General features: G+C 38.6%; 1 protein-coding gene across 1 annotated transcript in view; it reads right to left on the reverse strand.

Annotated features, from left to right (window-relative positions):
* Positions 1 to 23093, reverse strand: part of LOC133530982 (sex peptide receptor) — a 521867-nt gene that overhangs the window by 11792 nt on the left and 486982 nt on the right. The window contains exon 7 of the mRNA XM_061869049.1: positions 19304 to 19404. Coding sequence (XP_061725033.1) covers positions 19304 to 19404 — 101 coding nt within the window. The remainder of the gene's footprint in view (positions 1 to 19303; positions 19405 to 23093) is intronic.

The raw sequence follows: 23093 nt of genomic DNA on the forward strand, positions 1-23093 counted from the left end.
ATAATGTGGAGAAATGATCATGTATGCGCAGGTGTGTAGATAGATAGGTATACTGAAAAAAAAAAAAGTTTAAAAGTGAATGAGTAATTATTTATTTACCAATAATTTAGCTATTTTACAATGTCCCCATGCAAGGGTTTTATTACCATTGTTCAAAATGAATCTCTTTTCATCTTTACCACAGAGAATTTTCTTTCTTCTAATTTGAGTGTACATATTGTGCTTATCACTAATCAAATTATACATGTTATCATAGAGAGTTTTACTCAAGTCTAAACAGGTATAGTATTTATTAAAATTTAACCTACGTACAGCAGCGGCGTTAACACCTTTGTTTTTTTTTATACATTTAATTTCGTTATTGTCATCCGAGTCTAATATATACGCATACATTTTTGCCCTTAACCCAACAAATTCTCGTATTATTCTTCCATTGTTTTCGTCCTTCATCATGCCCACAACCTTTTTATTGACTTGTGGTAAATTATATACGTTGTTTTGAGGCAAATCTGAAGTGTCAAATCTGCTTTGCAAGTCAGGTTTAATGTCTTCGTAAAAGTTATCTGTTTTGATATGATAAACAAAAGAGTCGGTGTCCGTGTATAAAAGGCTTACATTATCACCGTATTTATTTAACATGTAATCATAGTGGAAGTTGTACATGATTTGTTTACTCAAATCTAATACACTAAAACCTACATAAATAGGTTTGTCGTATACAATTATGGTTTTGTTCATTTGCACAGCTACCAGTTCTTCAGAGAAAATAGAGGCACTGTGGAAATTTGGTCTGGAAATGTAACGATCGAGACCATATGTAGGTTTTGTTCGTTGCTTATGTTCGCTGTGCAAAGTATCCCACTGTTTACACAACTTGACATCAACCCTTTTCTCGACATTTTCAATAGTTTTCCCGAATATGGAGTTATTCATGAGTTTAAAGAAATCTTTTTCAAAACTGTTTTTAGCTTGGACTCTCATTTGCGAATTTAAGTCAATATATGATTTTAGCCAAGATGATTGATTGAAAGTGAGAATTCTATGAATTTTCTTACAAATTAACCCTTTTTCAATATATAGTTTGAGGTTAGCATAGTGCACAACATAATTGGTTTTGTTATCGAACGTTAGCAATAACTTTTTAATTTTACCCTCAATTGGTAGTTTGGTTTCAGCACAGAAAGGGTAATCATTATGCAAGTCATGTAAGCTATGTGGATACTCCAAATCTACTTCCAATATATATCCAACATCAGAGTCTATCCGTTGTGTTGATATATCAAACAGTTTAACCTCGTCTTCACTCATCCACCTAAAGTTATCGATTGGAAGCGGGCGTCGCATGGCATCACCGTAAAGATTATTTATATCCAAATAGATGATAAAACTGCTGTCCTGATTCACGTCATAATCATGCATGAATATATTATTGGCCTTAGCATAGCGGTTTGACGCTTGACAGACACCACCTCTTATACCTTTCTTTATAAATTGAATCATTTCATAGTCCGTAAACAATTCTAGGCATACTTCGGTATGTTTCAACATGGCGTCCCAACTCAAACCGGGTGCAGTGACATATTGACACGGATCTAATTCATACGCACCTATACACACTTGTCTAAAGTTTTCAAACACTTCAGCCAATAATAGAACATCTGTCTTTAAATATAAGTCACAGTATTCACCCAGAGTTGTAATATTGAACGCATCCCAAACATCTTTTGCATGTTGGTAATCCTCATCGGAAATATTTAAGTCCGTGAGGCTGCTATAGAAGGCGGCCTGAGGGGGTAGCGCAGTTTCCTCAAGCCGCCTCCAGTCACTTACATACTCGTAAGGGAAAACTCCCTTACGCGTATGTAACTTCATATATTTCTCACGTTCGTAACAATTATCGGATGGTGGTAAGAAATTTGGTAGTATTTTGAATTGGTCCTGTGAAAGGTTTGAAACTAGTTTATCCAAGCTACTTGACATGAATTTATACGAGTCGACAAACCTTAGACTGTATTCGTCAATCCTTAAATCGAATGAAATATATTTTTCCTTGTTAATGGGAATGCAGGTTAACTTTCCCTTAATCTTGGCTAATTCCTTAATGAATAGATGACAATCGTAACCGCTCAAATTGTGAAAGACGACTGGTATAAACTTTGGTAATTGGTAATTCAAATTACATGAATTGTGTGTTTTGCCTCTAATATTACCCGTTAAATGACAATGATCAATTACATAAGCTTCATCATCTCCAATTTTTTTCTTGCAAATATGACATATATTGGAGGATGTGTTAGCACCGGTGCTGTCGCTGTAATTTTTTTTTGGTGGTACGACTTTTTGCAAGATTTTTATGATTCTATCAGCGTCTTCACGAATGCTCTGTATAAATTTCTCCACACAATCTTCACCGCGATAGATAACAAATTTGGATAAATTATTGTCATATTCACAATGAATATAATAGGAAAAACTACATGGCACATGTTTATGGGTGTTACAAGTAGCACTTGTAGTAGTAGACTTTTCATTATCTAACGGAACTAAAATCGATTCAAAGTCACCATAAATTACAAATGGCACTTTCATTTTATTTTTATAATTTTTGAAACGTAAGTATTTATTATTAGGCTTAGGTAGCTCTACAAGTGTCTCCCCACAACCAATTGCTCGGTGTCGATCTAGTTTATTTTTATTTGCAAAGGGGTGTAAACACCCATCACATATCCATGTTGTTTTTCCATGCTTACTAATTTGCGAACTCACTAAACGAGACAAATTTTTAATCCAACAATAATGTGAAACATCACCTCTCTCAAAATATAACAAATTTACATGATTTTCGCAAGACATTTTCGAAATACGTAGAGGTACAATAGTCAGACCCCTGTCATCCCTTTTCTTATCTGTATCAATACCATATACATTAACACTGATTTTATTTAATTTTTCAAACTTTTTAATGTCCGAGAGACAAACCGGATCTTTTATACCTGTCACGTTAAAAATGTCTGTATAATGTGGGTACGATGAGGGACGATCACTGTTTTTATCAACTGGATAGAGAGCACTAATGATGGCCCAATAAAAACACTTGTTATCACGATTTTTCACGTTAACACATGCATTCTTCGATTGCACCTCGGGTGGCAGTGGTATATATGTAGATCCTTTGAGTGGTTGATATTTGTTAACGTTGACGTTGAGAAACTCAATCTTCTCGAGACCCCAACCGCTGTCCCTTTCGTCGAAATCTTCACATTTTTTGGAAATACACAAGGATATTTGTTCAAAATACGATGGAAAATCCATACAGTCTTTATGCAGAGCCACGTTTTTTGTGTTGAATGACTTTAGATCACGTATCACTTCACCTTCAGCATTGGTTTTCACAAAAGTACCAAAGAGTTCAACATTTATTTTTACATGTTTATGTGTTTTTAGTTCAATGGTAATCAGCTTTTCAAGCGTTTCTCCAATATTCAACAAATACATTTTAGGATCCAAAATGTCTGCACTCCCATTAATCCGGTATGTAATTATTCTGCACTTGAAGGCACTGTCAACAATGTAAACAGCACCGTCGGCAGACTTTTCTTGTGCACAAAGCAGGATGTGGCGGTCACTTTCCGAATGAGATATCAAACAGTTTGATAATACATCTTCGTTACAAAAGTTGCAATGATGTAACAACGCCATGGTGATGCTTCAATTCACTCGCTCAGACAACGGTACGGTCGTGCCGTGAGGCGGGCTGCGGGCAACTGAGTGAGTTGCATCATGCCATGCGCTGGCGTCTGCGGTGCGCGGCGAAGCGGGGAAGGGGAGCCTGGCCGGCGACGCGCCATGCGACGCCCACACATGATTTGCACGTGTCGACACAGAGTGAGTCATTATTGCATCATCGGGCTTGACTGAGAATGGTTAGAGAAAACGGGGATTTCCCGTCGACCAAACACAAGTGAATGATTACATATCTTCAAGTATACTCTGGTGAACCCACTTTGTGAGTAGAAAAAAAAGACGTAATATTCAATTATTACTGCGCGTTATTACTGTACAGCCTACAATTGCATTGGTGTAGGGGAGGAAGAAAGATAAGGTTCTATGTTAAAATAAAAAATAAATAGGTTAGTTATTGTTTTTTATTTTTATTTTCATGAAACTTTAACCGTTTCAATTGAAAATATAGGTATTACACAAAATATCGGTGGCATAACACTTGATTTCAGAGTCGACAATATCGTTTACATTGCACAAACTACCTATAATATTGCGTGCATGTTGAACATTAGCGGGGTGATATATCTTGAAATGTTTCTTGAAGAAGTTGAGACGGTTTTCGTAGGTAGACTTTATTTTGTTCAAGTATCCGATACGTGCGTTAATACATTCCATAACACATTCGATATGACTCCATTCCATGTGGTTTATCACCAAGGGGTGTGTGGGCGTCACCGGTTCATTGTCACAGCTGAGTAAAAGTAACGGTACAGGAGAGATACACATCCGAAGACGATCGCACTGAATCAGCTCTGGTGAAACACACATTGGGCTATGAAAGAAGTTTCCAATGACGTCAACTTTTTCCGCAAACATTGCATTCCATTCTTCACAGGTGAGTTCATAATGGCCATTAAAACTGACACAGGTATGTAATCTGATTTTAGCTTGAATAAACTGCAACTTCAAGTATACATGGATATTTGCAATCGGAGCACTTGCACCAGCAGGACAGCGTTTGAGATTGTAGACACTCTTGCTCAGCTCACAGCAACCATCACCAGTACCGGAACAATCAATCGACGGTGTGTAAGAAGGTAAAAAAATGTTTGAATAATTCATTTTTTAAACGTATTTTCAAAGTTCCAAGACACGTTTACAATTGAGGGTGGTCAATGCTCTACTGAATGATTTTACGTGTGGCACTGGTGAGAGCGTTGTACTCAAACAGTGAATCATTGATAATGAGACAGTATGCCGTGGTGTTGGCAGGTACATTCTCTTTAAACTCCATTTCCAATTTAATATCAATAGCACCAGCTCCCGAGTTGAAGCTGTCACACTGTCTGGACGTGTCAATGACTATTAATGGAGAGTGTGTCTTGTAATGAGCATAATTTACTTGAGGGCTGGTATGATCACGGCTGTAGTACGATCGTTGGAAATTGGTAAATGCATCATATAAGAGCGCATAGTTGTTTGTTTTAAATTCAGCCGAAAAAGGATCGTATGGATAATACTGTGCATTCAAATACACCCTGCAATTGGTAAGATTACAATGGTCGAATATACTCATATCTTTGGTCTTGTCGTTCCTGCGTGCCGTTTGGAAACCAACAATGAGATAGCGAGGTTTCTCAAGCTGAGTACTAGTCTTGATGCACCAAATATGACGTTCTGAGGAAGGTAGTATGGGATATTCATACAGTTCCCACGTGCGGAATGCTATCTGAACTGGTATGCTGCCCTCAACATACGACATTAAGCGCAGTTTCTCCTTATCAGATACTTTTATGACTGGCATCCTCCATGTGACACGAGTGATTTCAATCTCACCATTTGGAGTCGGCGGTTTTGGTACCGTATTCGGATCAACGGGTGCTAAATCTAAACAGTTTACATCTATACTGGCGCGATTTAATATCAACTCGTGTTTCCCATTCATTATTACCTTCTTGTAATCCTCGGCGAAACCCAAGAAATGAGATAGTGGTATGGTTAATGTAAACTTGTCATGTATCTTTTTAGCACCAACTTCCCACCCCGCTGTCTGAAGACTATGGTCCATTTCCTTGGTGTATGAGATTAGTCCCTTAATGGTGGATGTGATGCCGCAGTTTCTCGCTCGATCAATCTCCACACCGTTCAATTCATAACGAATGTCTTGAAATAAAAAAGCAGCACCATTGTTGACCAGTAGACAGCCTTTCTCCACAGTGCCTTCCACTAATATTTGACTTTGACTCGGTAGTAGAATTAGATCTTGACGGTTGATACATATGTGGATGTTATCGTTGTTTTTGAAAGAGTCATTATACGGAGTGTATGGGTGAAATTCTATACTTTCTATACTGTCATCGAATAACACCTTCTCACCAATGTTTAAGATAGATGACGAGGACATACTTTGAAACCGATACTCTGTAAAAATGTACTGTTTTCTCTAGTCAATTTCCTTGGTTGTTGTTGTTTTTGTAGTGACTGCCGCTGTCTCTCGTTAATACGACGAGTTGTAGTAGTTCTCTCGACGAGAGCAAGATCTCGACTAGTTGTGAAGGTGTTGTTACCAAGGCTTTTATTGTTATGTATAATCATTTTTTTTTTACTTTTTACGAATATGCAAACGAAGTGCAATGCTTTCACCTCGGAAATTTACCGTATTACCGTGCTCGTTTACAATGCGCAATTCAATGTTTTGTATGCGATTGTTACTCTTCTTGACGGGTAGATATATAATATTGGTAGGTTGTTCAATAATTTGGTAGCCGGGCGGGACGTCAGGTGAAAACTCGTGTAAAACATGTGACGGCTTGTTGTTTACGAATGAGCCCTCCACAATATTGCACTCTATTCTTATAGTGTTTGTAATGATTATATTAATTGTTTTATCCGACCAATGTGATGTTTTTGCTTTAAGCTTTTTCGCTGAATAACCAAACAATGACCCTATGCTGTTTGGTTTGTCAAAGCGAATATCATACTTTGGCGAGAATATCATACACTTGGAGGTATTGTTGTTTACAAAGATATCCACCAATTTTTCACCATCACCTTTAGCCCTCTTTGTCATTTCCTCGTTCAAGAGGTGTATTATACTGGAGAGCTCGTATGAACCTTCAGGAATTGCGATTACATCATCCCCATAGTGAAACATATTATTGCTCTTATCAACATTAGGAATAGTGTTGAAAGTCTTAAAGTACACGAGAGCACACTCGTAAAAACCATCATTGTCCAATTCTAGAGCCGGTTGAAAGTCTACATTCAACACAGGCTCGTTACCGCTCAGACTTATTGTGAATGATGTCATAGACATGATACTGACGGGTAGAAGATTAATGTAAGAATGAAACTACACATGTAATGCTCATGATATTTATTTAAAACAAACGCTTAGCATTGGTACACAGGAAGGCCAAACATAAGTGTCCACAATTTACAGTATTAAATTTCTGTAATCGATTGTAATTATACTCTACTCGCATGTTGCGCTGTTGTTTGGTACTAGCGGAATCATTTATATAATCAATAAACTCTCGAGGTGGTCTCAAATCACCAAAGCTATCAAAATATAGACAATAGTTACCCTTTTTCGCATAGGCACACCAATGTGTACCTTCACCCTGCTGAGAGTCTAAATTGATAATACCAGTTTCATAATAGTGAGGTTTCTTTGGGAGATTATCTCGCATGAAAACACCCCTAAAGTAGGGGATTTTCTCTCTACGTGCAAATCTCACAATGTCCACATCGGTGAGAGCTTGACCAATCGGAGGTAAATCTAATTTCTTGTTTTTTTTTTTTCGCCACTTTTGCAGTTGCCGTTACTGTTGCTGCTGCTGCTGCTGCTGCTGCTTCATTAGCCGGTGTAATGTAGAGTCCCATTCCACGTTTATAAGGTGCTAAATATAAACCTCTACCGACAATCTTGCTTTCATTGTTATTATTATTATTTCTATTCCTGACCATTTCATAAATATTTTTAGCAGCAGTGGTAACACCGCCGGCCAAAGTTCCCGTGGCTGCTAAAGCACCCAGTAGCGGTATCAAAGCTGGTAGGAAACCGCCTCTCTTAGGTATTGGAATGACTCGCTGTTTCTGTTGTCCCTTAACAATTTTCCCTTTAACAAAATGTTTCGCAGCTTTTACACCCACTTTTAGTAGTGTATTAGTAGTTGTATCCTTCTTTTTCGCAATGTGTTTTTTTACAGCATCACGACTTGCTTTAATGACTTTTGATATGGGAATCATACCCATACCGTGTTTAACTTTATATTTCATAATCTTATCTACCGCTAACGCGGCAATACGTTCACCAATTGAATTGTTACCACGCCAACGATTTTCAGCAGCTTGGGCCAATCGCAAATCTGCTTGATGACGTCCCTCCAATGTTTTATCACGTGAGTAGGCAATATCGTGTAATTTACAAGCTTCGTCAAGCGGATTCACACCGGGATCGTTGCGAGCCAATCTCTCCTTCAATCTAGTACCGGGACCGCAATAATTGTAACCGGGTATGTGCGCTTCGAATGGTAGATTATTAATTAAATTATTTATAATACCCCCACCGCTACTATGAGATCGCAGTCGTCTAGGTCGTTTGGGATTATGCTTAACACTAACCCCGCCAATGTGTGTTATCATCTCAAGTATCTATACTTGACTGTGTACGTGAGTATAAAGTATGCCTATATATCTATATAATATTTAAACCTTTGAAATTTGATCATGTATGTGTGTATGTGTGAGTATAAAATACATGTCCTAACGATTTGATACATCACAGTGAAATGAAGCTTAAAAAACAAAACACGTCACTGGCTATTAAAGATTGGAGTGTTGTGCTAGATGATAATGTGAAACCAGCAATGACTCATCGCTCCCTTAAACATGGCTCGTTGCTGGCGAATAACATTAGATGTCTCATCTGTGGACCTTCCAACTGTGGCAAGACAAATGTTCTGTTGTCTCTGCTCTTACATCCGAACGGTGTAAAGTTTCATAATGTTTATCTTTATTCGAAATCATTGAATCAACTTAAATACAAGTTTCTGAGTGACGTTTTAGAGCAAGCGGGTGACATACCGTTTCACACGTACAATGATAAGAGTCAAGTCGTCCCACCGGAGGAAGCTGCGGAGGACAGCGTCATTGTATTTGACGATGTGGCTTTGGAAGATCAAGATGCCATTCGTCAGTACTTTGCAATGGGACGTCATCGTTGGTTAGATTGTTTCTACTTATGCCAGACATATAGTAGGATACCTAAACAGTTGGTACGTGATAATGCCAATCTTATATTGCTATTCAAACAGGACGAGTTGAATTTAAAACATGCCTATGACGATCACGTGAACACCGATATGGGTTGGGAAAAGTTTAAGGAAATTTGTCGCGAGTGTTGGCAGAAAAAGTATACTTTTTTAACAATCGACAAGGAGAGAGACATTAATAAGGGTCGATATCGTAAAGGATTTGACGTTTTCATTATTGTATAAAATTTAGTGTCATCTCCGGTTTATTATCAGTTTTATGTTGTCAGCTACTGAAGAACAACGTCGTTTAATTTATATCCTATCAACATATTAGCATCGGCCGTACCAAAAGCAGCAGCAGCAGCAAAAGCAGCATCAGCACATACACTATAAAATAAAATATGTTTGGTAATAAAAAGTTGAAACGGAAACTCGTAGATTCCATTGAGAGTGTAAAGAGAAAAGTAAAAGCGTTGCGAGCAGATAAAACTTTGCTTGACACTTCGCTAGCTCAAACCTTTGAACCAATTACAAAACCGCTCAATGTTTTAATGACTAAAGCTTTAGAATCTAAAGGTAATAATAATAATGATGACAATGCTAAACCAGCAGTAATGAATAACCCCCAGCTCCCTTTGATAAAGACCTCCACACCATTGTCAAAACATTCACGTAAAAGGAAATATCTGATTAAAACCGAAGAACCCAATAGTAAACTGATTAAGTGGAGTAATAATCTTTTTACAAAAACACAACAGTTTGATGATGCTGCTGATGATGATGATGATGAAGATGATTCTAATGATGATGCTGATAATGATGATGATGATGATGATGAAAGAAAAACAGAGGGAGATGAAGAGTTTAGCGATGCTGAAGATATGAAGTCGGCTCTTGAATTTGATGAAGGTGGTGGTAGTGGTAATAGTAGTATTGATGATCTACAAAATAAATATATGAAACATCTTTTAAAAACATCAAAAATACCATTTGGTGTTTATCTCAAGGATAATAAAATGCATATTGGTAATAGTCGGGTTAAAATCATTGATGACGTGTTACATATTAAAGATTCACGATTCAACCTAACTCCTGGACTGTTGGAACTTATCTTTAAAAGAATACCAAACAAGAATATAGTTTTGAGAAAAGATGTAGAGGATTACAATAATATTTTAGACATTACAAACGCTCATCGTAGAGGATTCTCGCCAAACGGCCAATTGAGTGGAGATAGAAGTGTAAAATATCAATGTTACATTAAACAACCACAAGAATCAAAGAAACATAAAGAAGGTGGATGTTTGAACTCTGGTAGAAGAGATGTATTAACAACTAAAACTTTTTATCCTAAAACTGATTATATCTATTGGGATGATCCCAACGAACTGGTGAGCCGTTTACAGCTTTTGATAGCATCACAGAATGCTGGCAACACCTCTCATTCGAACGAGATCAATGCAATCGTTGAGGAACTGACTGAGAGCGGTATAATTTTAAAGTAAGAAAACAGACCCTCTTCTGTTAGCTGTTTTTAAACCTGTTCTGAGCTGTTATCTAATAAAACAGACATGTTTTGTAACTAAGCCTCTCCCCCCTTGCTACCTTGTTATAAATACCGATGAGGCCTCCCCCATCGTTCACTTTCACAATGCCTCTTAACAAGTTTGGACAATACTTGGGTAGCGAGTCTACAATCCGTGACGACTTGAAAGTGGAACGAGATTTAGTAAATTTTGAAAATAGACGGGTGGCAGGAATTCATAAATCTTTTCTTAAAACTGATGCTATTTGTAGGGCTGAATTGGATGAACAAGTAGTATTTTTAAACACAAAGCTAAAGGCAAATATTAAAGATATAAAAGATTTACGGGTAAAGGTTGAACAATTATCAGCTAGAATTACTACACAAACACACGCACCACAACCAGCCCAAACACCATCAGCAACGGCAATAGCTCCAGGAAAGCGATTGAAGAAAAATGAGTAAAGCTCAAGTGGTCAACGAGATACACAGGTATGCGAGAAAAACATTTCCACGTCGTCGATTCATTCAGAGGGGGCTCGATGACACATGGCAGATTGATCTAATTGATATGCAAAAGTACTCCAAGGATAATAACAACTACAAGTACATTCTAGTGTGTATCGATACCTTTTCCAAATACGCTTGGATGCAACCGCTAAAGTCTAAGAGCGCTGAAGATGTTACAAAGGCAATGAGCAGAATTTTGAGTGAAAACGGGAGAAAGCCCAAGAATATTCAATCAGATGATGGAAAAGAGTTTTTCAATGTCAAATTTAAATCGCTCATGAAACATCATCATATCAATCACTACTCTACCTATAGTGTCATGAAAGCTTCCATAGTGGAAAGGCTAATTAGAACCTTAAAACATTGGATTTGGAAACAATTTAGCATGAATGGTTCCTACAAATGGATACAGCTGACAAGTGAAGTGGAACAATATTACAATAACAAACTGCATCGTACTATCGGTATGGCACCGGCGAGTGTGAATAAAAACAACTCTAAACAGTTGTTACATAAAGTCTACAATCACATTAAAGTCAAACCACGTGCCAAGTTCAAGGTCGGTCAACATGTGAGAATTAGTAAATATAAATCCACTTTCGCCAAAGGCTACACCGGCAATTGGACTACGGAAATATTTACAATAACTAAAGTGCAAACTACTAATCCAGTGACCTATTTACTTCAAGACGCTAATCACCAACCCATCTCTGGATGTTTTTATGAACAAGAGTTGCAGAAAACTAAACACAATGACATTTATCTAGTGGAAAAAGTTTTAAAGCGTCGTGGAAATAAAGTGTATGTAAAATGGCTTGGCTTAAATGAAAAAAGTTGGATAGAAAAAGATAACATTGTGTAACTATTTTACTCAATAAATATTCATTTACTCCAAATCAATGAGGTTTCACTCAATAAAACATTCCTATATTCAGTAATATGAATTTATTATTAATACGTGTACATTAAAACATTTACATTCGCAGCGAGCTAACAATTTAAAATTAAACAATGACAAGGAATAAATGCATCATCACCTTAATATGTACGAGCATTCTTACATTTAGGTTCACATTCATAATCACCGGAAGCTATTATGTTTGGACCTAGCACACAAAATATTGCATTGATTAAATAATTAAAAGATTTAGTATTGAACACCACGCGTGAAAATAGTTCCGCTGTAACGCCACCTAATAACGCAATCCAGTCTTGATAGTTGATTTGAGCATCTCCCACTATCTCTTCTACGTCATCGTTTAAATCGTCCCACATTACAATTAACAGGTAAATATGACAATCGTCATGGTGACCTTCGATATACAATCGTTTTAACAATCTCGCTACTTCCGCTCTAAATGTGTGAAATGGCATGGGGAGGCGCCATCTATTAATCAGAGTATTGTTCTGGAACGCTTTTATCCACTTGCTTTTACATCCTTGATAAAAAGATTTCATTTCATCGCTCGTATCGCTCTCAGAAGCGCTCTCTAGGCAGTTTGTTTTTCCCTTGTCCCCATCGTCTTGTTTTAACAGTGCCTTTGCTGTTGCCATCGGTTGTGGTCCGGGTGACGATTGCGAAGTGGAGCTGCTACAGCCACCGTCACAGCCGCCACCGCCGCCGCTTGTGGTGGTGGACAACCAGCACTGGCAGCACCAAGTGGTGATGGTATTGTTGTCGGCTGGGGAAAATATAATAAAAATATTGTTATTATTTATATTAAAAGTAAGCAAGTATTCCTAATTGAGAACATAGGGGATAGGTCGAAAGTGATAGATTATTTAAACTACAAAGACAGAACAGAGGTGAAATACTCAAATGTTAATGTGAGTATAATACAACTATACTTACATTTGGTATGTGATGAAGCTTGCGGATCCATGATTTCAACGCAATATTCGTTGTGACACTGTAGTGGGAATATGGTTCAACATGCTCTTTTATAGCAGAAAAATTCAGTTGAGGGGTGGGGTGTAGACGGGCGGGGCGCATGTGGTAAAGAAACGTGTGAAACGGTTCTCATGAACTATATGAAAAGAGGAAAAGATTTGTTTGTTAAGTTATCGTACAGGAAACGAAACTACATTATTTTGTAATAATTAAAATATAAATATATGTACTTACCTCAACTTTCGGTGCAAACTGAACCATCTTTGTCGAGCGAGGTCAAATGTAGTCATTTACATTATTGCTCAACGAGCTATAGGAAATTGGCATCGATACATGCGAATTTCACATAACGCCTAGTCTCATTACGATTGCATATATAGTCGAGAAATTAGGACCAGTTTCACCGTGACGGGGTGGCCTAGGGGTTCATGACGTTAACTGGCTAAAGACGCCCCCCCCCCGGTTAGCTAAAGACGCTGGTTCGAATCCGACCTTCGCCACTGGAGGCCACCTCGTCACTTTTTGTTTGTCGTACACGTACAAAGTGGTGCCATCTATTTTAGCGAAGTTTTCCCTCGGGAGATAAATACCTTAAACATAGAAAGTAGCGCCAACTGGCGAGGATATATGCACAACTACCAAGGGGCGCAGGGCCAGGGGCAGCGGCGGGGAGGGGGGGGGGCGGGGGGAGGGCGGGGAGGCGGCGGGGAAGGGGGGGGGGGGAGGGAGGGGGGGGGGGTGGGGGCTAGTGGCGCCATCTAACGGATCTTTGCCGAACTACCAAGTGGCGCAGGCCAGGGGCAGCGGCGGGGAGGGGGGGCGGGGGGGGCGGGGGCGGGGAGGTGGGGGAGGGGGGCGGGGGGGGGGGGGTGAGGGGGAGGGGGAGAGGGGAGGGGGGGGGAGGGGGTGAGGGGGTTGAGGGGGAGGGGGGTGAGGGGGGGGGGGGTGAGGGGGGGTGAGGGGGGAGGGGGGGGGGGGAGGGGGGTGAGGGGGGGGAGGGGGGGAGGGGGAGGGGGGGGAGGGGGGGGAGGGGGAGATAAATACCTAAAGTGAGCTGGAATCGGCATATCCTCCCAAGTGCGAGTCGGACTCGCCCATGAAGGGTTCCGTACCATTTATAACGTATTAAAAAAACTACTTACTAGATCTCGTTCAAACCAATTTTCGGTGGAAGTTTGCATGGCAATGTATATCATATATTTTTTTTAGATTTTTCATTCTGTTATTTTAGAAGTTAGGGGGGGGGGGGGGGGCACACATTTTACCAATTTGGAAGTGTCTCTCGCGCAAACTATTCAGTTTAGAAAAGAATGATATTAGAAACCTCAATATCATTTTTAAAGAACTATCCATAGATACCCCACACGTATGGGTTTGATGAAAAAAGATTTTTTGAGTTTCAGTTCTACGTATGAGGAACCCCCAAAATTTATAGTTTTTTTCTATTTTTGTGTAAAAATCTTAATGCGGTTCATAGAATACATCTACTTACCAAGTTTGAACAGTATATATAGCTCTTATAGTTTCGGAAAAAAGTGGCTGTGACATAATCGGACAGACAGACGGACATGACGAATCTATAAGGGTTCCGTATTTTGCCATTTGGCTACGGAACCCTAAAAATGCAGTTGCTTAAAAAGTGTTGTTTCAATATTTTATAATAAGGATAACAATTAGGTACCTACTTTTTTTTTACAAAGCAAGTATCTCTGGTTTCAGACAACCTGTAAAAATGCTGTAAACATTCAAAATCATATTTCTCCTTGGCACTTGTTTCAAAAGCTATAAAGTATACGACAGATATAAACAGCTTTACACCCTTATCAAAAGGCAGGAATATGAAAAACGAATCAAACCCGGCTGACGGCTTACGTAAAATGTTTAATGGTCCAAGTGGGTTTAGCATAGCAATGAGTTTATCTTGTAGATTCATTTTGAGACTTGCTTTTTGTCTTAGCAATTTTTAGTTGTATTAGAGACATTGGGAGTCCATTCGACGGTATACTAGTTAATATTAAGGTGAAAAATTGCTTAAACATCCTTGTCCCATTGGCATATTACTCCTGGTCCCATTCATATGTTCCCCCGCTGGATCCATGGGTATTTTTTATTTGTCTTACCGTTCTAAATAGCGTTGGCCAATGGGTCTACGTGAAATTAATTTTTACCATGGTTACGCACTGTGTTAAATTTATTATCAAAATTAACGAGCATTAGCCTATTTTCATAGTAAACAGTGTCATTTGATGAAGCGGAACTGCTGATGATGACCAGAACGGGACTCCCCAACAACGCATACCTATATCATTTTTGGCGATTTGCCCTCTTTGTTATGTTTATTAAGCATGTAAGGTTTGAAGGAACATTTGTGTTAAGGTCTAGTTCTGATGATGAGTTCTATGAGGTCTAAGTCCTCAAATCTTGTAGTAATCACTGTAAATATAATTAATTAAAAAAAAGTAAAACCGACTTCGAAAAGTATAAAATTCAATATCATGCGTGTTATATGCGCTAGCAATTGACACGTTTGAAGTCAAATGGTTACAATACTAACTATACTTGCTTTACTATCGAACTACAACCACGGTTGGCATTCAGGTTGATGGCGTGTTGACGTTTATAAATGACGTTTGCTTGGCACAGACTTCAAGTATATCAGCTGCTAGCGCTAAAAACGATATTTTATTTTATACTTTTTGAAGCCGGTTTAACTTTATTTTTAAATTAATTTTTAGTCATTCGTGTGACATGTTTCGGTGAGTCTCCATTTTCAAGGACTAATCGTGCATGACTAGCGTTCACGACAGCCACGCGCCGCGTACTGACACACACACACACACACAGAAACTCACGACAGTTTAAATTCGATTAGACATATCTTGGAATAATATCATTAGTCTAATTACCATCCGAGAAATAGGCCCGACTGAATAGGCTGAACTGACTGACTGATCGAAAAGTCTAATGACTATGTCCTTAAAATTCGCATAAAGGTATATACGAACGAAATACGTTAAAATTTTCCTACAAGGGTAAACCGTGTCACATACGTCGACCCGACGGCTTACGAGAATCCGTGTTGACAGCTTAAGGGCCTAATCCTGATTTCCTAACCGTTTGTAATTCTGGAGGCTGGCGAAGGCATCCGATTTAAGTTCCGCCTTAATTTATGCAGACAGACTACTTGTTCTGTAAACTCCACAATGTAGTACTCGCGGTAACCTCACATGAGCACATGTATCCGTTGAACCAGTACGGCTACCACCAGTTTGACACTGACATATACGCTAGCGCGTGCGTAACTTACAATTATTAGCGAATATGTCAGTATGACACTGCTAAGGCAGTCGTGGTAAGCAGTGTTGGCCGAACGTTATTTAGAATTGACATTTAACCATTACAAATTGCTGCATTTACTTATTTATTTATTTATTTTATTGGTATTCAGGACAACAACAGCCGTAGATATACAATTTACATAGGTATTTTTACATAGTATTAGGCCAATAACAGTTATCCGTTGGGTGCAAAATAATATACAAATATGTAATATAATAATATAATATATAATATATTTACGATGTTTTATTAAAGGTTTTTTTAAGGAAAGTTAAAAATGGCTGAACCAATCATGTCCAAATTATTTTTTAGTACTCTATTCTACGGCTAAACTCCCGATATTTTTTCATAATTTTTTTGAACATTGGTTAGAGTGATAAACATTATTTCGGCCTTTAGACACCGGTTTTTTCCAAAAGTATTCAATTTACCCAAAAAAGTTTTTAGAAACATTCAAGTTATTTTTAAAGACCCATTAGTGGATTCTAAATATTTTTTTTGTGATAATTAGTAATGGAGTGCTTACAATATTGAGTACTTAATCCAGTAGCGGCTTACAAAATACACCTATATTTTAAATTTATATGCCCCCTTTCCGCACTCTTTTATAGTTTATACCCACCACAATTTGGGTATAAACGAGTAAACACTGCAAAATTAAGTCAATACTCAGTATTTACTCTTGAGTTGGAGGTTGCAATTTAGTAAAAAAAAACTATTAACGTGAATGTGGGGAAGACCGGTACTTTTTTTGGTGAGAAGAGCGTCATAGTCCAAGAACTTATTGTATTTACATAATTCGCTCAGACATCGTCAGAAAGGGTTCTACTGACCTTCTGTAAGTTGATGACCGGTCTGGAGGAGGAGGAGACTACGAAGCCAATGGGTCCGGGTTTGGACATTTGTGTGATGAACACAGATATTTATTACTGAGTCATGGGTGTTTTCTATGTATATAAGTATGTATTATTTATAAAAGTATACATATATATCGTCGCCCAGTACAAGCTTTACTTAGTTTGGGGCTAGATCGATTTGTGTAAGATGTCCCCTAACATTTATTTGTTTATTTATTCTGTAAGTAGGGTATGTGTACAAACGTAAGAGGTAGAAGAGACGAACGAGCTTATATACGGTCTTCCCTAGTAGACGGTCTACTCAACATTGGCATTAGTTACTTTTTCTCCTGTAACTTCATAGTAGAGGTAGTATTTCAGCCGAATTTTACGACCGCAATAAAATGCGGCCAAATAAAATATCACCGTTACATCCTGTTTATTGCGGCTTGTTTTATAGACACGCAACTGGTATCTGACGTCACCGACGGACAAGATTTCTTTATGGAGAAATTCAATACAGGAGAATGAATCTGACGATAACGTCATGATGGCGGACCGGCGGAAAAGATATTCTTAGACTATAATATTAAATAAAATAAAATAATAATTAAATTATTTCTATAATAGAAAAAAAATTTTGAAACGAAAAGTTTTGTATGGGATTATGAGTTACCAAAACGTCTCGATTGGCGCGCTGTTTCTAAATCCCATACAAAATGAGACTTAACGCAAACGCGTACGACACGTCACGCTATCGAATATTTTTTTTGTATAATATACATACAATAGCAAGAAGCTGTTACTCCGTTTCTGCACGAGAAAAGTGTTTTTCGGGACGCTTACGAACAAAAACGCTCAGCTCTACAAGATTTCTTTATAGCGAAATTCAATACAAGAGCGGTACTCTAATTTTCATAGTAGTTAATGTGACTGCTACTTAATTAAAGGCAATAAATACGAGACCTTAGCGAACTCGGCGCCGTCGACTGGACGCAAACGGCTTTGGACAGAGACGCATGGCGGTCTTTGGTGGCGGAGGCCAGATCCACTTTGGGTCGTTGCGCCACTAAGTAAGTAAATACGAGAGTAGTTTTATGAAACGAGCTGAAAGTGAGCTATTACTCGCCATAGAAGATAAAGGATCGGACGCCTCGGATTGGACCCCGACCGTTTTAGCGTGACTCTCCTTAAGTCGGCGATAAAAGCTTGCATCAAAAGTGTACTGTTTTATTAATGATATACTAGTAAAATAAGGAAATTACTATTAACTTAGGTAATTACCAGGTATTATGACCGCCCACACATTAACCCTGAAATTCGGGCAGTCAGAGACGGAATATTTCCGGAATACCGGCGTCAGCGTTCCATTCCTGCGGAATTCCCTAAATATGTCACATTATGGCGGCACACTTGCCTCTCTGTAAACGCTTATGTAGCCAACAGATATCCTTAGGTCGGAATGTGAATGGAAAATATAATATTAATTTACTAATTAAATAGATGGTAGTGTGAGTGTGACTTACTCACATTATTTTGATATCATATTTTGTCATGTATCGAACGCGAACCGTAGCTAAGTTCTTATATTCAACTTCGAACACACTTGACTAATAGGGGCACATCCCGGCATTTCGAAGTTTTTGATATAATTTGGGGATACACATTGAAAGAAATGGCCTCGCAGATGGAATTTCACCCACGGCTAGAATAGTTACGAATAATTGAAGATCCTCCACCACCACCAGGCTCCTCCACCAGGTTCTCGCTACGGACGCGTGGCATACGTAGATTGTAGATGTATCGCTGTACGGCCAGCGCTAGTGTCAGGCAGATGCTCGCCGTGTAAAAAATAGCTGGGATGTGGTGTCTAAGGGGGTAAGATGTATGTGTTGTCTAAGGTGAGATTATATTTACCAGGTCCTCGCTATGGGCGCGTGGCATACGTAGATGTATCGCTGTACGGCCAGCGCTAGTGTCAGCAGGATGCTCGCCGTATGAAAAATAGGTGGGATGTGGCATCTAAGGGGGTAAGATGTATGTGTTGTCTAAGGTGAGATTATATTTACCAGGTCCTCGCTACGGGCGCGTGGCATAAATAGATGTATCGCTGTACGGCCAGCGCTAGTGTCAGCCAGATGCTCGCCGTATGAAAAATAGGTGGGATGTGGTGTCTAAGGGGGTAAGATGTATGTGGTGTTTAGAGTGAGATGATATTTACCAGGTCCTCGCTACGGGCGCGTGGCATACGTAGATGTATCGCTGTACGGCCAGCGCTAGTGTCAGCCAGATGCTCGCCGTGTGAAACATTGCTGGGATGACCTGAGAACAACGAAAATAGGTAACCATCAGCACTGTGTTTATAACCCCAGTTTATAAAAATATTAAATACCTTTTAAGTAAAAAATACATATCGTTGATCTTGAAAATTCGCACGTTGTAACAAGTGATGCGATATTTATTCCTACGCTACTACAATGAGATTATTGCGCTATTACACTCCAACACACTCCACTCCATACTACACTCCATTACTACTTACTAAAGATATTTATACCTATTACCTACCTATTTATACCTCCGAACTGAGCATAGGTGAACCTTATGTCTCTGCAATAAGGGTTAAAACTTGTCAAACCTTGTGGACGATACTTCATTCGTAAAAATGGATTTTTTCCTCCGTTTCGAGCGCGACTTCTCCCTCCAATAGAACAGATAAACGTGTAATTCGGATTTATTAGGTTAATCATAAAAATTTACGCTCCAGAGGACAGGATTTGGGCTCAATTGTTATCTGGGTTCTGTCAAAAATGGGTTTGAATTAATAGCACTGACAATAGAATGCTCCTTTTGTCGCTTACATTTTGAAGGGAGATTAGTAGGTAACTAAATTTCAGCAGTGTAAATTTATGCGATAGCGTGACGTGACGTACGCGTTTGCGTTAAGTCTAATTTTGTATGGGATTTAGAAACAGCACGCTAAAACGGACGTTTTGAAAAATCTAAATTCCATACAAAATGAGACAACCCAAACGCGTACGTCACGTCACGCTATCGAATAAATTTACACTAGGGGTACAGAAGGCTAACGTCACTCGCACGCTTTAATATCAAAATGATATTCCAGCGTGCATTTTGCTCGTAACAACAACAACTTGACCGTACAACAAAATAACATCATTTAGATATCGTGGTGCGATTAAAATTGATCCAGCAGTTTGTAGCGTTGAGCTCTTTTCCAAAATGATATTAGTTTTGGCATTAAATATATTATTTTTTAATTTAAGTCGTTATCGCCAAGTAATAAACTGTAAATATCCATTCTGAACTTAGCGGTATGCGTTTTTTTTTTCTAACGACTGATAAAATATGATATTTTTTTTACTTTTTAAGGGTTGTTTCTTTATTAGTTCTTTCCATTTTAGCTGATCAGATCTCGAAGTTTACTATTCCCATAGGAGATACACGAAAAAGTGTCACGTTGTGGACAGATCTCCGTGGTAACGTTACGGCCACGTTGTGGACAGATCTCCACGGTAACGTTACGGCCACGTTGTGGACAGATCTCCAGGGTAAGGTTACGGCCACGTTGTGGACAGATCTCCATGGTAACTCCTTCTTTGTATTATACAAAATAATGATAATTCAGTGATAATAATACAATTCCATTCATAAATAAAAGTATGCAATTTTCATCAATGTTTTATTATATTTATGACGTTATCATTATCACGCTAAATCAATTTCCGTAAACCGACTTTACAGGCAATAATTTTTTTGGCAGAAAGGCAACCACTAAATATGTGTTAGTTAAAGCGGTTCGGTAGACGACAAAACGTTTAACAATAACAATGATCACTTAATACTAATAGTTGTTACTACTTGGGGTAAGGGCTTCAAGATTGTCAATTTCACAATAAATAGCTCGCCGACAGAATATGAAAATCTAGCCCTAGACTGACCTCAATCAATCAACTTTAGATCTTATCACTAAAACAATAAACTCCAATTCTGCTTGTCAACCGTCTTCAACGGATATTGGCAGTTGACAGCCGGAATACTGTTTGAATTTGGAATCGTTATCATTTTAAATGGCGGGCGACAAGGAACTTACATTTAAACTTTGATGACCGGTTTGGTCTGTAGATCGTGTCATTCACGAAGATGCGTGCCTTGAATCATAATGTCATAAATCTGTGCGTTATCATGGATGACACGAACTATAGTGGGTAGTGACCCTGCCAAACCCACGTTATCAGTAGAAAAAGGCGCAAAATTCAAATATCTAATGGGAGGACAACCTTCGCGCCTACATTTTTAGGGTTTACCCAAAGGGTAAAACGGGACCCTATTACTAAGACTCCGCTGTCCGTCCGTCCATCCGTCCGTCCGTCTGTCACCAGGCTGTATCTCATGAACCGTGATAGCTAGACAGTTGAAATTTTCATAGATGATGTATTTCTGTTGCCTTTATAGCAACAAATACTAAAAAGTACGGAACCCTGGATGCGCCCATCGAGGGTTCCGTACTTTTTAGTACTCCGACTCGCACTTGTCCGGTTTTTTAACTTTGCCGCCTTTTTCTACTGACCAAATTGGCTTGCCAAACTATGTAGCCGACGGTCCTTAGCTCGAATCCCTGTAAGAACATTTATTATTATCACACAAAAAAAACTTAGGTTATATGTGTCCACAGCCCTACAGTCGTGTAGGGTGACTGCTATAGTTATTGGCCACTACATACATAGTAATTGGCCTCTCCTAACAATCAGAAAGCAACAAGCCAATAGAAAACACAATATATGTATGTACATGAACATGAATGTAATGAGAAGCTACCAAGTTAGAACAGAGTGCATAATTGGCAAAGTTATTTGCTACAGCAACGTATACATTAAACGTTGTAACGTAACGCATGTTATAGACTACATATCAGTGGGTCAGATACGCCAAACTTATTTCGGTCGAGTGCTAGTAGCAAGCATAGAGAGTTCAGCACTTTGTATCTACTACGCAGTTAGCTGGAGAATACGAGTAAATATTTTTAAAGAAGTGACGATATCAACCGACTTTAAGATTTCAAAAGGACTTTAAGATGTCTCCGCTACCAAGGTTGTCTGGAAAGGTTGTCTGGATAAGAGAGATAAGACTACCAATGATACCACTACCTAATTGTTTTTGTATACTAATGTTTCTATACATGTATTGTAAGATTTGTAAGCCGTGTGTCTTTATAAGCTGTCTTTGAAAGAGGTTTTTCTGTAATAAATCCGTAGCCGGTTTAGACGTTTCCAATGTTAAAAAATGGCGTACCTGTAAGTACTATCAGGAAACCAATTAAATTATTTTCATTAAACTATTTTAATTTATGTTATTTCAAGTGCAAATACTACTACATAAATTATAAACCGAAACAAATGTCACATACAAAATAAATTCGACCCACGCCGCTGTGACCCGGTAGGCCGAGCGATTTTAGGCATCTGCCGCGATTGCAAAGGACGCTAGTTCTCAGCCCTAGACACTGGAGACGTTGGTCACTTTTCTTTGCATATGTCATTTATTTCGGCTTATAATTGCGTATCTGCTTCAGTAATATGATGTAAATGATCTGTGTAATGAAGCTCGAGGCAATCGAGCGCACTTTAATTGTTGACGAGCGCCTTTGTATATTACCTACGATGTTGAAACTGCACCATGTTTGCTTGGAAATTGCCTTTCTCATGTGCATGCAGAAATAGCAGTTTGCTGACTATTTTGTTCTAACTATAAAACTCACGTGAGACTCGTATATACAGGATGTTTATTTAGTCACTGCAATAATTTACGGGCTGAATATATAGGTCATACTGAGCAACTTTTACTATGGGACTAACCCCGAAATCGCGAAAAAAAATGTTTACTCTCCCATAGAAAATGTCAAGGTCTGACAGCCAAAATGTATGAAACAGACAATTTCAATTCGGGATTGGTGCCATAGTAAAAGTTGCTCAGTATGACCTATATATTCC

This window comes from Cydia pomonella, chromosome 24, assembly GCF_033807575.1.
Source record: "Cydia pomonella isolate Wapato2018A chromosome 24, ilCydPomo1, whole genome shotgun sequence".
NCBI lineage: Eukaryota > Metazoa > Arthropoda > Insecta > Lepidoptera > Tortricidae > Cydia > Cydia pomonella.